This window comes from Sceloporus occidentalis, unplaced genomic scaffold, assembly GCF_023333645.1.
Source record: "Sceloporus occidentalis isolate IW3139 unplaced genomic scaffold, rSceOcc1.0.p SCAF_67, whole genome shotgun sequence".
In the NCBI taxonomy this organism is placed as follows: Eukaryota; Metazoa; Chordata; class Lepidosauria; order Squamata; family Phrynosomatidae; genus Sceloporus; species Sceloporus occidentalis.
The window spans coordinates 4062787-4081604 of record NW_028317047.1 but is presented as its reverse complement, the minus strand read 5'-3'; the positions used below and the strand labels follow the sequence as shown (position 1 = coordinate 4081604).

The following is an 18818-nucleotide window of genomic DNA, read 5'->3' as shown; positions in this document are numbered from 1 at the left end:
AAAATTATTTGTTTGATCCTAAAAAAGCAAATAATCCAAGAGAGGAAGGGTGATTATGAAATATAATATATATAAATTTCTATCGATGATTTCTGATTTCAATGTTTCATAATTATGTGTTAAAGTTATTTTTCTTAACAAAACCAGTGGAGCTGCTGCCACAACATCTTCACAGAGAAAAGACCAATGAATAAATGCATTACATGACCCCTGGCCAGGAAAAACGTCAACGTTTTTATAATGAAATAAAAGTTACACAATAATGGCAAATTCTTGAATGCATTCTAACTACAGTATCTGACAACAAAGACCACTAATAGCAAATCTGTACAAAAACTATTGACAGTATTTATACATTATATATATGTGTGTGTTTATATATATGTATATATATACATATATATATATATATATATATATATATAATCAGTGTGTGCAGACTGTATGCAAGGGAAAATGGTGGATATTAAAAGGGTTTAAGTATATACAACTTTGACTTTATTTATCTTCGCTAAGCATGGTATATAGATTGAAACTAATTTAGGAAGAAATATAACACATAGAGAATAATACAAAAATTATAAAAGTTTAAGTAAAATGGTTTCCCGAATACAGTAGAAATCATGATTTTTGCAATTATTTTTAATTTCCTGGAATGTTCTTACCCTATGATATGTACAATAGTATGAATTTAGTGATTAATAAAACCTCAATAAGCGTGTAACTTTTTAACAAATGGTATGGAAAAAACTGTTTGCGGTTTGCTAAAAAATAATGTATTTATGTTGTCCCTTACAACAGTATTTCATAATTGAATGCGTTTTAAGATCATGAGATTAAACTAGACCACACAATAGTGTGTTTCATTAAAAAGCAGTTGACATGCTTAACCATTAAATCAGCAATAGACTACTTGTCAAACGGTCGCTCAGTGGGTTAAACTGATTGAATGTAATAGAGTCCTTACAATTGTTGAAATCAGGCCACACAAATTCACTGGAACTGAACTTCACCTTCATCAGCATTTGTTAACTTTATTTTTATGTTTAGCAAATTTAATTAGGAGACTCACCACAACCAGGTTGGAGTTTAATTCTTTCGTTTTGCTAAGGGATTTTGACTAATACAGATGTGTTTAGGTGTTGCATGCAGGGCATTTTAGTGAATGCTATATAATGTTGTTTAGATATTTTACCAAAATGCTGTAGAACATGGCTTTGACAACCCTACCGACACTGAAACCTTTACAAACATCCAGATATGTGAGTGACCACGTAAAAGAAGAATTTAACCATTTGTACAATTGTAACCATGTAACATAGCAACCATGATGCAGCAAATCATTTCCACCTTTCCACAAAGTACACATGATAGTATTGAAATAGGGAAACATAAAATAAGCTGGCTGCTAACAATAGTGAAAAATGTAAGTAAGGGAAAGAGTTTGAAACCCTCAACCTGCATTTGGTTTATGCATCTTGATCTGTTATTCATCATAACCTCTGGAATTTTCTTTGGCTAAGAGATTTTGGAAAGAAATCACAGAACCTTAACATGGTTGCAGAACATAGCGAAACCGGTTCACAATTTTTTTTATAGGATAAAGAAAAATGCACCCTTCATTCTCTGCATATGTTAAGAATGAACAGAATAATTATAAAGGACATATACATTTAGGTTTGGGACAAAAATAACATTTAAAAATAAAGATAAATAAATATACCGTCTAGGCAATGCTGCTTTACCAATTTTTTCAATGGATGAAAATCCTATTTTTGTTCTCAATAACGTGTACAAAATAAATAACCAGCAAATAAATATTTCATTTTTCTTACATTAGACAGCAAATATGTGAACAACAACATTATACTTATTAAACAGATGATAGGCAATCTAGTTTTGCAATAACATGTTTCAGACTTTGGTTAATACAGAGGATTTCCCAGTGAATGAGCACTTGAGTCTACAATTCATCCTCCAGATGGCAGGCTTGTTTTTTCTTTAATCAGTTAAAAGATTTTCTTGGTTTTCAAACATGTTCTCATTGTCATATTATACTGAAAACATCATAGTTATTTGGTTTTTTTGTGATTTCCATAAAAAAGTATTTTTTTCTATTTTAGGACTATTTCTAACACGGACACACATACACGCTAAGTGCTGTGCATTGTATTTGGAAAAGTTACGAATACATTAATAAATTGTTCATAAATTGTTCCGTCCATCAGTCTGTTTTTAAGTTTGTTTTTTTTACTTACAAGAGTGATGAACAGAGTTCATGCTGAGTGTTTTAAGAGTTTTCTTCCATTGAGTCCGTTAAAGACTCCATTGGGACTCCTGTGCCTGGTTCGTGTTGTTTTAAACGTTTAATTGTGTTCTTGAGAGCTTGTCGCTTATTACAGAACCAAACCCGAACCACTTCCCTGTCATAATTAAGCTTCTCAGCGATTTCTGTCATCTCTTGTCCAGAAGGGTGTGTATTCTTCTCAAAATGGCTGTTCAGTATCTCTAGGGCCTGTGGGGTGAATGAAGTGCGCCTCTTGCGCTTTTTTGAAGGTTCACTGCCGATAAATTCTGTCAGGTTCTGCATACCTGCTCGGTGGCGGGCCTCAGCCTCAGCCATCCACCTCTCAAGGACTGGCTTTATCTTCTGGGCACTTTTAGGAGTGATGTCCAGCTTTTCAAACCTGGCAGGATACAAAAGGCCAGGATTCAGTTTGGCTGTCAGACTGCTAGCTATATTGTTCTCTTGGGCTTCCTGTGGTAGGAAAAAGTGGCTTCTCAGGATGGTGTGTCTGAGGGGAAAATTGAAAAAGAAGAGTCTTACACTGATGCTCTGCCAGGGTGGGATACCCTGCCTGCCTGACTAATGGACTGGCAGAGGTAATTTACAATTAGTTTAATTTAGATTGACAAACTGCACTAAATAAAACATTACTCAACAGACATGCATGGTTTTATGGATGCAAGCATTCCCACATTATGACAGAACCCAAAGTAAGAAAAAAACAAGCAAGAAATAAAATGAAATTAATTATATGGCATAAGTCATCAGCTGTTTTTCTTCATGCAAATCTTCTATCCGTGTTATTTTTTAATTGTAGCATCTAAATACACATTTAGGGTCTCTACTTACGTGAAGGTTGTGCTTAAAAAACTTTATATCAGATGTATATATGCCCTTTGGCATATGCATCCTTTTATTTGTTAAATATATGTCTTTTGTTTAATTTCACTGCATGAGTTAATTTGCATTGATATTAATATAGGTTTTGTGGCTACAAGGGGGACATTTTCTCCCTCTGCTGCTTTGTACCATGGCAGTGTATCCACACTTTATACTTTTAGTTTTTTGTTTGTTTAATTGTTTTTTTGGGGCCATGTCGGGTGTATGAGATTATCTATAGCCTGAGCCTGTCAATATTTGCATCACGAGTGGATAATGTTTCTGTGTCATTTTTTATAATTTTCATTGCAATCTATTAAAGGTTAGTCTTGATGTGATGTTTTGGTTGGTTAAATATCCAACCAATAAAATAGCGTTGTCCTGGGCTAGATGTTACCAATATGCCCTCATGGATACTGAGCAGTTCCTTTTAGAAAGTGATATTGTGCTTTGCCAAAACCATATTTGAATACTTCCCAGTATAGTTTTAACTATTAAGTGTACCTTGATTGTATTGCAGTCAAATATGATTTTGTGCCTCTATTGCTGTACAGTAAATATATTGCGCCAAATCAATATACCATTATTCAGTATTATAGTTTTTAATTCAAAAATATATATTTTAAGAATATCCCTTTTGTAACTTAATTCATCCTTTATCAAATTTTGGTTTATTTAACAATCTAAAAGCTGGCTCCTCCATTTTTATATCTGATATTAAACTAGAATAGTATTAGTAAAGCTACAGAATGTTGCTTAGTGCAGAGACGTTTACGGTTAAACAGAATTCATTGCTTGAAGTTGCCAGTATCAAGCAGAGAAGCTGCAAGTATCAAGCAGAGTGGATTCTACAGATGCTTGGAGGTAGCAAATGTTAAGAGACACTTGGTTTCTCACTTGGAACAGTGAAAAAGAATATCCAGTGCTGTAGAAGCCAGTGTGACATCCACTATATCTAGGTTCCTATGCAACAACCATGCTGTACAAACATCTCTTTTAGCTATTAGCCGCACATGTTGAAGAGGCATAGAAACATGGATAATGATGGCAGATAAGAACCAATCTTCTCACCCAAGCTGCCAATTTTCCTTAGAATCGGAAAGCTCTATTTTATTTATTCTGCAGAGATATGTTTATGTATTTCTAGGCATTCAAGGAAAGCCTTGATTGTATTTGCCATTAACCATTACTACAAGCAGGATGTTTTAGCACACTTTCTTTAAAATTGTAGAGCCTTTTATTAACTCAAAGCCTTTCAAATCAACCCCTTATCTTCATATAATTTTCTCTTCTTTCAAAAAAAATAAAATCCTGTGTGTGAAGTATGATATGCTGGTATGTAGTAGGTTTATAACAGAACCTCCTGAATTCCAGCATTAGGGAATGTTCCTAAATTGTCTGTGATATGAAATATATATTAAATGTCCAAGTTTCTCAGCACCCATGAAAGTCACAGTTAAGGTACCCAGATCTGTCAATGCTTTGGCTTTGGTGAGATGGGTTGAAATCATCCAGTTTTTTTCTGGTGTAATAACAATGATTTTCAAGTTTTCAGAGCCCAGTCAACAAAATTGAGGATCAGTAAAACTGACATGATGAAAGAATTGTTTTTGCAGGGTTTAACCATTCTGTAATATGAACTACCGTATTTGCTCGATTATAAGACGACCCTGATTATAAGACGACCCCCAAAATAAAAATATTAATTTAGGAAAAAAACAAAAAGCCTGAATATAAGACTACCCTATAGGAAAAATGTTTTACTAGTAAATATTAATTAATGTAAACAATTTTTTCATATTTAATTAAAGCTATGATTGAGAAAAATATATATTTTTTATTTCCTTTTATTTGCCAACCTGCCCCCCCCCAGTTATGCACATCTGCCCCCAGGCTTGCCACTCTGCCCCCAGAAATGCCTTATACCCCCTATTTGCCACTCTGCCCCTTGATGTGCCTTTTAACCCTCTATATGCCACTCTGCCTCCAGAAATGTCTTCTACCCTCCTATATGCCACTGTGCCCCATGATTTGCCTTTTAACCCCCTATATGCCCCTCTGCCCCATGATATGCCTTATACCCCTATATGCCACTCTGGCATTTAGGGGGTTAAAAGGCATATCCTGGGGCAGAGGGGCATATAGGGGGTTAAAAGGCATATCATGGGGCCGAGTGGCATATAGGGGGTTAAAATGCATTTCTGGAGGTATATATATATATATATATATAACTACTAACAGCAATCACACTCCTATCAAGCCAAGGCAGCCAGTACATGCTGGAACCTGGGGATGATAGTAGTGTGATTACAGCCGCCCTATGCCATGCTACCACCACCACCCCCTTACACATCCATGCTATCACACACACACTCATTCACAAACATTTAAATACTCATTCATTCCATTAATCACACATACTTCACACATTAATCACAAAAACCCTCCCCCACCCCTTTACCTGAACTGCAGATCTCCCACTCGCAGACTTCTGCAGGGGCCCGGCTGTGCGAGCAACTTCTCTGGCCCCGCCCCCAGAGGAAGGAGGGGGGAGGCAGAGTTATGTGAGGACTGTGCTAACTTCCTGTTCTCCTGCAGCTAGTAGGAGCGACGCTGCTCGCGACCAAAGCCCGGTAAGCAGCCTGGCCCCAGCAGAATGAGGTCTGATTAGAAGACGACCTCGATTATAAGACGAGGGGTAATTTTCAGAGCATTTGCTCTGGAAAAAACCTCGTCTTATAATCGAGCAAATACCTAACGCAATATCTTCTTGTCCTATGAAGTATGTGTTCCATAGAGCAGATATATTACGTTTCCAAGTATTATGTAATAATTTTTGCAATGGATATCGATTTAATAAATCTTATTACCGAACAATTACATGTTGTTGGTTTTTTTTCCCTTAAATGTTTCTAGCGTGCAACAAAGAAGTACAATTTAGATCATTGGTGCTCCTTCTCCGAGCCGATTTTTCACTACATGATGTTTGGTATAACAATATACAAGTCAAGAAACAAATTTCCCAGCAGTGGTATCCTTGTATAGACTGAATAAAGGTTATTTTCTACAGGGAGGTATCTTATAAGAAAAAACAGTAGGGGATGCCATAGAAGTGAGAGGATCCTATGGAGCTTTTTGTATTTAACAACAATCAATGGGTTTTATGGAAAATCATTGAACAAAATGTGAGCTGCAAGCTCAGTACCCCATACCGATGTTATTTATAACCTTAGTCTTAAACGGCAGGAAAAGTACACTTCTGTTCTACGGGGAATACATTAAAAATATAAAAAGCGGATAAAAAGACACAGCATTTCATGGATCACCAAGAACAAAACCCACTTAAATTAGTTCAGTTTTGGTTTTTCAATTTCCATTGTGGAAGAGGGCACCAAGGTCTCCCCAAACAATACTACCCTTTTTGCTAAATGATTTTGCTACAATCATAGCCATGATGTCAATGCTTGAAATAAATTTGCAAATTAAAAGCTTACTTAAAAAAATCCAAACTGTTCTAGACAAAATTGTTACACTTCGTCTCAGTATCTTCTGCATCAAATCACTGTTTAGTTTAATAAATAATTTATCTTTTCATTGAAAACACAATCATTTGAAGTTAAATATTGTTGAAAACGGTTCACTATTATTTTATAGCTTCTACAGATATATGTTTATAATTATAATAAAGGTATACTGTTTTATTGTTACCGGAATAATCTGATTTTTTTAACATGGGGAAATGTTAAAATTAGGTTTAACTGATAGATAATGTGAAATAATGAATTAAAAGCCCTGGTCTAGGAATTTTAAAGCATGCATTGAAAACTGAATCATGTACAACATGCAAATATAGAATTAAAAAAGTGCTGTTTTACCTGAAACTCCCCCAAAACTTCACATTAATTAACAGTAGTTAAATCACGTGCTTAATATAGAGTATATGACATTTACAATAATGCACGTAGCTTCTGAATTTTCACTGATCTTTTGTTTCGCACTTTTACAAAATGTTTGTAACATGTTTTCAACTGGAGCAAAAATATAAGGAATGGGGTTGGAGTAAAGTGTCCAATAAATGCTACTAGTAATTATAATTAGTTCTATGGCCTGAAACTTGTTATACAATATTACATAGCTATTGAATAGCTCTATAATGCAATGTGTCTTATAGGTTGTTTTATTTATTAATGTGAATGGTTTTGGGGTGACAGGTCCAATTTAACAGCATTGCTTACCTGCAGATGGCAGATTGACTATAGGCCGGGCCTTCTGTTGCACTTAATGCCTGCCCCACTTGAGTTTGTGTAAGTCCAAGGGATAGGCGGCGTATTTTAAAAGCTTTTGCAAATTCTCGTATTTCTTCCAGATTTACTCCATCCACCTCACCGCTGGCAGTCTGTGGGTCTATGAAACAAACAAACAAAAAATGTAATGGTAATTATATCAATATTTTTTAAAATGATAAGGGATAGGCATTATGCTTTGTGATGAAAATACCACCAAATCTACCACATACAAAATTACTCCATGACACCGGACAAAAACACAAAAATCCTCAAGATAGTAGTGGTCACTGACGTGTTTTGTCCATATTGTTGGACTAAGTCATAAGAGGAATATATTTTTAACTTTTAATCTTTGAATTCAGCAAAATAGGTTACTGCCACGCACAGTGCCTCACATTGCCTTTCATTGTTAACAGGTACTATACCTTTATAATACCTTTTTAATTTTTAATTGAAATCATGACAAAATTTGTTTTATTAAATTTGTTAAAAATATTTTTTTACTAAAATAAAACCTAATGCATAAGATTACATTTGTCTGCTATGTGGAGCTGAATATTCAGGAAGGACATATTTTTCATTCCAAAAGGGCATATAATTGTAGAATCATACTAGGTGAAGAAGATTCCTTTGGTGCCAGATAATGCAGTCAATTTAAGTCTTATCAAGGGAAATGACACAGCAGCTGGAGGCCCAATTTTTTGCCGTTGATCCCTGACTGCAAAGCATATTCTGAAAACTAAAAGTGTTGTTGTTTTAATACAAAAAATGCAGTGACATTTAAAGTGGAGGAGTAACTAAAATGTATTTTGTCACCATTTTAATATATGTTTAATTACGAATTTCTGCCTAAATGAAATTCATGAATTCATAAATTAGCTACAAGGACACAAACTGATCAACCAATGGGGAATATGAAGGCCAAGTGCTTTTTGCGATATATATATATATTATAATTTGTTTTTTGAGATATTAGGTTTAATAGTACAGGTCTGTTATAACATCTAGAAACTAATATGGTAAAAAATTAGTCACAATGAGTTCTGGGGTGGGTTTTCGGTGTTACTGAATATCTTGTTAACGATGAATGTCAGCAACACCATTTAGCTCAGGAAAAGATTGCCGATCACCTCCTAAGCTCTTTTAAATCAGGCATCCGCCCACATATTATATATGGCTCACATTGATGCCTCAGAGAGGGGCCACATGGAGCCCCTGCTGCAGATTTTGGTGTTGTTGAATGCCTTGACATTGAGCATTACAGCAACATCGTTTAAGCAAAGAAGGAGACCTTAGATCACTTTCTAAGCTTATTTAATGCCATGATGTGCCTGGCACGCCATTGGTCGTTAAGGGGTTAACGTATGGTGGAGTCTCTTGCATCTATCTCATTTATGTCCTCCCCTGGCTGCCGTTACTGAAACCAGGAAACATTTGTATGTAAACTTCTTGCACATGCTCAGTCACTGAAACAGCAGCCCATTATATGTGCATTGGCAAAAACATCAATGTTTGATTGTATATTTGTGATTGGCTGCTGCTTAATACAATTTCTTCACTGTCTTATTTTAATAGCTAAAAAAATGCCTGCCTAAATGAGGTAGGATTAAAATGCATGGCAGTGCATACAAATTGGACTCTGATATGTAATTAACATGAAAATATGGTTTACTTTAACAAAAGTAACTTAATCAGGAGGAATATTCATCCACGAACAGGGACTTAAGATGATGCCTACTAGTGATATAAATATAAAGTTGACATAATGCATTTATTTCTTATTTTCTTAAGAAATACATGTATTAATAACTTCATATTTATACCACTGGTAAGGTCCAGTTTTCAAGCTCCATTGGCTATCTATGTTAGAATTGTGGATGGACACGTTATGTGGGGATATGTTATCTAGTTTGGCATGTTCATTGTTAAATCATACACAAACTATAAAGTACACTACACGTTTGCAAGTCTTTGTTTAAAAAAAAACACAACCCAAATGTAATAAGATGATAATAGGCATCACACTTGCATAGCTCTAGGTTCTAATTCCACAAATGGGGGGGGGTGCTTACTAGACTTGTGCATTCGTCTTCGGGCGAACATGAAAACGAACACGAAGAGTGCGTTTTCGTGTTCATTCCGAAGACATGAAGAAGAGAAGACAGTGCAGGTAAAACGTAGGCGAAGACGAAGACTCACACACGAAGAATCTTCGCCTTCGTCTACTAATCTACCCGGTCCCTCCCCCATCTAATTTACCTTATCTTCACAGCATCGCGGGAGTTGACTGAAGTGGAAATCAGAAGGTTCGTCGTCAGGGGTTACAGGGCAGTGTAAACAATTGGTTGATGCCAGAGGAAGACCCTGCAGGTGACCAATAGGCTCACTTGCACAGCCTTTTTAATTCCTGATTTCCGCTCCCGTTAACCCCTGCAATGCTGCGTTGGATAATGGGAGCAGAAATCTGTAGGGTAAAGGGCTGTGCAAGCGACCAATAGGCTCACTCGCACAGCCCCTTACCACTAGTTGCTAGGCAGAAAAAAAAAGCAACCTGGGACCCTGCTGCACCAGTTAACTTAAAAGTCCGTGCCAGTGACCAACAAAGTCACTGGTACGGACATTTAACTGACACAGCAGGGACACCAGTGGTCTCCCCACTGTGTCAGTTAAATGTCAGTGCCAGCGACCAACAAAGTCGCCGGTACGGACATTTAACTTAGTATAAATAGCTTACTATAACTTCGGACAGAATGCTGCCCTCTGTTGGTTTTACATTAAGTAGCATATGCTTGAAATCCAAAGTTATTCTGCTACTCAACGTAAAACCAACAGAGGGCAGCATTCTGTCCGAAGATATATTAGCCATATGTGGCAGTGTGTTCATTTTCATTTATTAATTATTTAAATAAAATATATTTCCATGATCCGCTGGTCTCCCCGCTGCAACAGTTAAATGTCCGCACTCGCGGACATTAATTTTGTCGAACTTCCAAACTCTTTTTTTCTATTTATTTTGGGGGTTTTTTGTATTAAACTGTTAGACGAAAGGATCATGGGAATAAATGCAAATGAGCACACGGCCCCATATGGCTTATATATCTTTGGACAGAATGCTGCCCTCTGTTGGTTTTACATTAAGTAGCATATGTTTGAAATCCAAAGTTATTCTGCTACTCGACGTAAAACCAACAGAGGGCAGCATTCTGTCCAAAGATATATTAGCCATAGTCTAACAGTTTAATACAAAAAAACCCCTAAATAAATAGAAAAAAAGAGTTTGGAAGTTCGACAAAATTAATGTCCGCGAGTGCGGACATTTAACTGTTGCAGCGGGGAGACCAGCGGATCATGGAAATATATTTTATTTAAATAATTAATAAATGAAAATGAACACATTGCCACATATGGCTAATATATCTTCGGACAGAATGCTGCCCTCTGTTGGTTTTACGTTGAGTAGCAGAATAACTTTGGATTTCAAACATATGCTACTTAATGTAAAACCAACAGAGGGCAGCATTCTGTCCAAAGATATATAAGCCATATGGGGCCGTGTGCTCATTTGCATTTATTCCCATGATCCTTTCGTCTAACAGTTTAATACAAAAAAACCCAAAATAAATAGAAAAAAAGAGTTTGTAAATTCGACAAAATTAATGTCCGTGAGTGCGGACATTTAACTGTTGCAGTGGGGAGACCAGCGGATCATGGAAATATATTTTATTTAAATAATTAATAAATGAAAATTAACACACTGCCACATATGGCTAATATATCATCGGACAGAATGCTGCCCTCTGTTGGTTTTACACTGAGTAGCAGAATATTCTGCCCGAGAATATATTAGCTATATATGGTACTGTGATCATTGGTCGACAGCAGGAGGCCCCCTGCTGGCGACCAATGGAGTTGCTGATACACACATTTAAAGTACTGGCGCCAGAGCTGCGTTAACCCCGTATTAACCCCTTAACCGGAAAAAACGAAGAAAAAACGAATATTCGCCCGAAGAGAAGACAGGAACGGGCGAATATTCGCGGAATACGAAGATTTTTTTTTCCCCGAAGACGAGCACGAAGACGAACACGAAGAGCCCCCTGGTGCCCAAGTCTAGTGCTTACCTTGATTGTATGTGCCCTTCAAATTCTTGTATAATGTCTGCATTATTGTTCCTTAAAACTTTAGTTTATTCTGTCACCAATTTCACTTCAACATAATAAACGTATGGTAGGCCATTAAGCCATAGCATTTATATCTAGATTTATGAAAGACCAACTTGTGCAGGAAGTCCTTATTACATAAAATTTAATGGTTCTGACTGAATGATAAACAATATTGGTATTCAGGTATTTTTTTATATCTTTAGTTAGACACTAGTCTAATAGACTAAAGCTATCACATTTACAAGCTTTATGTGCTTGCATCAAAAAAGCTATTGATTTTGCATAACTTTCTATATGTTGCAACTCTTTGAAGTCACTCTTTAAAATTTTATTTGGAAGGTAAATGGAGCAGAACAATGGTAATTATATTACATTTATAAGCATTGTGATGTACACAAATGACAATGGAAGATTTGCAGAAGAAAATATTATACTTTAAACCAAAAATCAATAGCTCACCCAGTTTCATATAATGTCCTATATATTATCATACGCAGTGTTTTAACTTTAAAAAAGGTGATGTTCCACATACTTTAACAACGTGTATATTCTCCTAGGAGCGTCCTGGTTTTTGTGGTAAAGACCCAATTGGCCGTGCAAGGTGGCTCTTCGGGTAAAGTGTATGTTTGGCCAAACCCTGCATCTAGCGACACACCTCAACATAGGTGTACTGATTTTGACACCTGAAATGTTGGGGGATATCACCAAGGAATGGTTAATTCTAGCTTCTGTTCATGTGAAAAAAGTGGAGGGTGCTCATAGACTGAAGCGCTTTGTATTCCAAAAAAGCTTTAGTATTAAAATTAATAATGTTGTTTAATGTATTTTCACCATATAAGAAACAAATTAAATAACAGATCCACTTACATGCACTCAATGTCCTAAGAACTACATTTAATATATTTGTATGTGGTATTGCAAATAAAAAATTTTTATGTTTTTTTCATAATTTGTTAATGGAAGGGTGGCAAAACAATGGCAATTTTATGCACACAAGATATGCTGTTATATTTAGACAAAAAAATAAAAACAAGAGGTAAGGAAAGAAAAACAGTTCATTCCTTTCAAACATCAGTAACATTATATTATGATATTTTATTTAATGGGCAACAACCAAATCTTTTCGTAGAGCTTTTGGAAGTTTGTTAAGCAAATTATATTTATCACTATAAGAAAAGAACTTACTGCTGACTAATTGTCCAACGCTCAAAGCTGAAGAGGAAGAAGATGAGGAAGAAGAAGAAGATGCTTGACGGACAGGACTTTGCGATAAAGATGCTTGGTTGTGAGCTAAGTGAAGAAGGTTGGCTTGTGATGTTGCCTGGCCTACTGGTGTTTGTGCTGGCTGATGAAGCTAAATTTCAAGAAAAAATGTTATATCAATGTATGCTGTAGGAAACAAATTTCAATATACATTTTGCATGTAAGTCATTTAGGTAAAAGATTAAGATAAAAAATAATTTAATATATATAACTCTAATTTCCACTCCTACCACAGTTTAGGGCTGGTAAACAGTTTGAAGGACACCTCACAAAACGCACTTTGTATATCTTGTTATTGACACTAATGGCATGGCATTGGAAATTGCCTACCCATAAAAAAAAACAGTTTGAAACAAATCAATACTATTTTTTTTTATTTGCTGTGGCACATAAGAAATGTGGTTTTACCTGTTCTCAAAAACAAAAAATAGAAACCATTAAACAACATAAGACAGTGCCCCTTCTAGTAGAAAAGACAAATCATGGAGTAGAAATGGCAAAACACCCTTGGCTTTTAAGGTGTTAACTATCCATTATGTCAGACCAACTCACTCCTTAAGCTCATGTGTTGACCCTTCATTACATATAGTGACATCTGAATAAAACTAAACACTAATAGATGAACTACCAAAGCTGCAAGTGCATTTTTTTAATAGGACCATGTTTGTTTTTACTTTTTATATTTCTACGTTTTAATCGATAGATATAAAGGACATAGCATTGAGGGAAATTAGGAAAATGTTAGGGTATTGGAAAATATTTACCATAAGAGAATAGTTTGCTCTGTAGGCCAAAATCCTAAGACTCCACCAACAAAAAATATTGGTTACTGGTGTTCTCTTAAGGATGATTTATATAAAAGAACATGCAGCTTTTGAAGATGACTTAAATGTGACTAAGCGTTAAATGATTATGCGACAACCTTAAACTTGTGGATGAAATAAAAGATTTATGATGTAGCCTTAACATTTTGTAAATGGAGCACTTGACTGCTTGTAGTTGCTTGAAAGCTGCCATAGACAAAACTGAAATTCACACACAATGTGGTCTGAAAAATATAGGGATAGCATTAGTGAATTACCTTTACAAAATGGCAGTAAAATGTCAATCATTTCTTTATGATTGTGTCTATTTGCACCTTCTCTAAATGTGAGCACCCACTGAGCAAAAATGACTGCTCCACAGCTTGGCTGGGCAGGCCAAGAAGAGAAAAATAATTGGAAGCTTTAATCCCCGTGAATCACATTTAGACACTGACAAATACAAGTATTCTTTTTCCTGTGCTTTTAAAGGGGAAGTATTTTTTTCTATTTTTTCTTACTCCAGCCTATGTACAGTAGGCTGCATGCACATTTTGTTTCTAAATTTGTTTTCAATATATGTTTTAAATACAATTAATACTGCTACTAAGGCTTTATCCCACTGTAGCATACCCCCAAACATTTCAGGTGACCAAAAACTGAAAACCTTTGGTAGGAGGCAGGATAGAGATGGTGTCCAAGTGGGACCACCCACCTATCTTACCTGTCTGACAAGCAGTCATTAACACAGACCTCTATCAATTTAACAGTGCAGTGAGACAATCAGGGGAGACCAGAGGATCTCTAGGACAACTAAATACAATTTTACATGTTACGCATTAGCAGGAAACATTTTAAAAATGTTAAAGATAACATAGGCAGGTTTATGCAATGGTGATTATTGGGATGACTATATGTCTCTTAAATCAAGACTGGACTGGGGTCGACAGGACCGACCAGGCCATGACATAAGTGCAGCCGACTGCTGGACATGATAGGCTGCATGCCATGTTTTTTGCTCACACAGTGTGCGCCCAGGAACATCCAGCCAGTGTAGGGGTCCCCAATGTCTATGGAGCGGGGGGCCAGTCCAGGCCTGGGTGCAATCTATTTCAAAAATCTGCTTTTTTCTAATAATGCACTTGGCTTAGTGAGTGGGCAGTATTAGGCATTTTGGTGAGTGGGATTAAGGGCAAAGCTAGCCTCAGGCAGCTTGTACAGATGTGGGATTTGCACAGAGTTGCATCTACTATTCTGTGTAGGCTTTCTATTAAATCTTGGTATACTACCATGGGAATTACTGACATTGGTCAATAATGTTGTGAAATAAGCCCTAGCTCACAGTAGACATTCAAATTCAGTGGGGCAAAGGTTAAAGTTTTGTGAAGCCAGATCAAGTTTTTCCACTTCGATCCTAATTCTGTATGAACCTCACTTTGTGCACATTAACAATGTCCAGATAAAACAGAAAGGGGGCTACCCGGAATCATATTTAATGTAATTGTACGCCGTAGCATTACAGTGTCCCTTTACTAGAAGCAAATAGCTGAACCGGAGCCACGAAAAACAGCTATTAATCTTTTCTCAGGGAAGGGGAACCTACTTATGCCCTCTCGCACACAAACCCACACCCATTGGGATTGGGATTAATTATCTTGCCACCTTCCCATGCTCTCTGGGATGAAAGTTTTTAACAAATGCTAACCCTTTGGGAAGGAATCCATGTTGTCATTTAAAGACATCTGTTGGTGATCCCTTTGGTGAATATATACTTAAATTACTCCTATTATAGTCAATGGAGAATGCAATGTCTCCTTAATCACTTGAGGCTGCTGGTGCATGGGCATGACAGTTTGAAGTCAAGCTTAACATCAAAAGCACAAAATTGATGTCCTTGAATATACAAAAACACAATGCACAAAAGCAATTTCACTTTACATAAAATCTGCATCTAATGAGAATTCATTTTCTTTGTATATTAGATGGATCATTAGAAATTTGTGTCTTGTTTATAGTCTTATGAAGTTCCAAGACCTCATTTTCTTTGGGTCTAACTGAATGAGTTAATTGATAGAAAAAAAAGTTCTGCACTTATAATGACAAAGACAAGAATGCCCCCCCCCCATGCCTAACATACAGAAACAACTAGACTTAGCTCTACTACAAAGAACTGCTGGCTTTGGTGCAAAGCCATGCAGTGTGACTTCATTTGGACTTTGATGAATGAAAGCCAATCTTTTCAGCAGTACTCAGCATGAACAAGAATTCATTTATTATTAGAAAAATGCAAAGCCAATAACCTGTAAACAGCTATCTTCATGACTACCGAACAGGTACTGTATTAGTTACTATATTCTGTATAAAGATTTTACATATCTCATCGCCTACTTAATGATGCTTTGAGTAATTTTCCACAAGCAGTGGGATCATACCACTAAACATATATGATAAGACCAATCACCTTTATCATTAAAGAAAAACAAAAACATAAATTTCAAATTCAATCATATAACTGTGCTTTTTTGTAGCCGGTCTCCAAATACATATACAAGAATAAAATATATGATCAGCAAGATCTTCATCATTTAACCCCATTGCTCTAAAGCTAAAAACAGGATTGCATGTGAACTCCATTATACATAAAAAAAGAATCCTCATGATTGCAATTTAACTATTACTATTAAATCACTATATCATTTTACAGCGAGCAGCTTTGTTTATTAGGGCAGAAAATGATGTTACATTTATATTGCTACATAATGTTGTTGTTTATAGAAGAGCTTCATGCATAATGTTACACAATAACACAACAACACATACAGTGTGTTAAAGCTATGTGAGTTTGTGTGGGCACGGGACCAGCATATGGCTCACGCTGCCATGTTTAAAAGGAAAGGGATGAGAAGCAGAGCTGTCTCAAAACTACCTCTTTCCTTTTGTTATTTTGGTCCCACCAACTTCCTGCAAATATTTATTCCTGATAAATATTTACACACGTGACAAAAGGTACCTAAGGTGTATCTAAATACAATGTAAATATATACCTTTATGCCTATACTATATATGTTGCACATGGTTTATAACAAGAAAAATATTGACCATATTACCCAGCCGAATAGCCCAATCAGCATGGTTAATCTGCTGACCTATTGTGATAGGTACTTTACACGAGAATCGTTTTTGATGTATAACATCTATTGTATTCTAAACATGGGTTACTTTTTTAGGTTCCATGAACCATTCAATTGGTGAATTTGACCTAAAACAAGATTACCTGTTGTCCAGGTTTGAGGGGGGACAGTGTTATTCCCTGGGTGTTGATCACTGGGAGAATCTGATTCCCTATCACGGTGGCAATGATTTGACCCTGGGCATTGGTTAGCAGTTGTGGAGTTATTGGCTGTACTTGAAGTCCCTGAGCTCCTCCTCCTCCAGCTTGATTTGATGACAAGGCATTTGGCATGAGGGGAATGGTCCCAATAATCTGCATAGAGAAAGAAAATGTGTTTTTTTTCTTAATGATATTTCATGTCACTAAATACATCTCAACGTTTCAAAAGAACAAAGAGTGGCATTTGTTTTAGAGGAAATGGTGATAAGATTCTGCAACCTATTAATAATATAACTTTGTTATACATTTAGGAGAATGAAGAAAAAATTGTTTATTTACACATTGCCAAGACTTTTAGGGTTGTAGAACATTGTGATGCACTCAAACTCACCAAACACAGGGACATAAAGGGAGGAAAAAAGGGACCGTCCTTACTAAAGATGTACACTTGCGAAGTGCACTATATAAAAGAATGTTTGTACATAATTTTTTCTATTATTACCATACCTGGGAACTTGCCGGCTGAGGGTCTTGACATGCCCCGCTCCCCGCCCATTTTTTCCTATAAATAGGGGTGTTTGCCATCGACGTCAGCGGTGCTGGCCGCATCCCGCCGAGAAGTTCTCAGGTATGATGATTACATGCCAATCTCTTGAAAATGGAAGTAAAACTTCCTTGGTTCCTCAAAATTATCAAGTCCACTAACCATTTTTGTTTACTTATGGGGCCTGTCCTAGACTAAACGGAACAACAATGAAGAACACTCTATGGTGCCCTTCAATTTTAGATATAATTAAGGTTTTACGCAATTATTGCGTTTTCAAATTTAATTTATAAAACCTGTTTTGGCTTTTTAGTCTTGCCTAAACACCGTTGTGAATTATTATTGTTGAAGAACACTGAAGGTTTCCACTTGGTTTTTTTTTGCTAAAAACGCCCATTAAAAATGCCAATTCAGCCACACAGCGTTTTTTTAGTGAAAAAACGCTGCAGCCAGATGTTAGCTGTTCTTCAATAGGAAATCGCACAATGCCATATCCACTTGGCGTTTTTCTGTTTGGCGTTTTTTCAGTCCTCTTTGGCGTTTTTCTGCTTTTTTGGGCTCTGTGGCAGTTTTTCAAAATCGCAGCATGTTGACACTCTGGCGTTTTTTGCAAGGAAATCTTGGCGTTTTTCTCCTATAGAAGTCTATGGGAGAGAAAAAACGCCATGAAAAAGCCATGTGGGTTTTTTTTGCCTTGGCGTTTTTTATGGCGTTTTTTCCACAATGCAGAGGATGGACCCAATATCTGTGTGCCCTACGAGAAACAGGCTGGAAACAAACAGTTTCACACAAAAAAAAGTTCAGATTGAATTTTACACAATTTGGAACAAACATGCCATTACAAACAAACATACCCAACTGGATCCTGCGTGCCAAAAGCAACAGCAAACAATTTGCACCATCATTTGGGGCCAATCTTCCTAGAGGAGCAGACATTCGGAATAAAGCATGCCTTACAAACCACAGAAAAGAGACAAAAGGGTCCGCCGGGGCGTGTTTAAGTAGAACTCTACCAAGTAAATGACATCAGGAGGGGGCAGATACTTGCCATTTATCCTAATCCCTTTTAGCTGGGTGACAATTCTAACTTGTAAAGGCTGGAAAAACTGCCTAAGGTCAAAAAAAGCAATTTCCACAGAAAGGCTAAAACGCCAGAAAAAACGCCAAAGCGCAGGTAAATGCAGTGGCAGTTTTCTTGGCGTTTTTCCTGGCTTTTTTCATCAAGAAAATAACGCAGGACAAAAACCCAAGTGGAAACCTAGCCA

At 36.4% G+C, this 18818-nt stretch overlaps 1 protein-coding gene across 1 annotated transcript in view; it reads right to left on the bottom strand.

The window, feature by feature from the left end:
- Positions 1-2290: 2290 nt before the first annotated feature.
- LOC149286664 (POU domain, class 6, transcription factor 2-like) overlaps positions 2291-18818 on the bottom strand; it is a 275293-nt gene continuing 258765 nt past the window's right edge. The window contains exons 7-10 of the mRNA XM_089493834.1: positions 16953-17162; positions 12801-12969; positions 7402-7570; positions 2291-2795 (exon numbers count right to left, since the gene is read on the bottom strand). Of these exons, the coding sequence (XP_089349960.1) occupies positions 2291-2795; positions 7402-7570; positions 12801-12969; positions 16953-17162 (1053 nt within the window). The remainder of the gene's footprint in view (positions 2796-7401; positions 7571-12800; positions 12970-16952; positions 17163-18818) is intronic.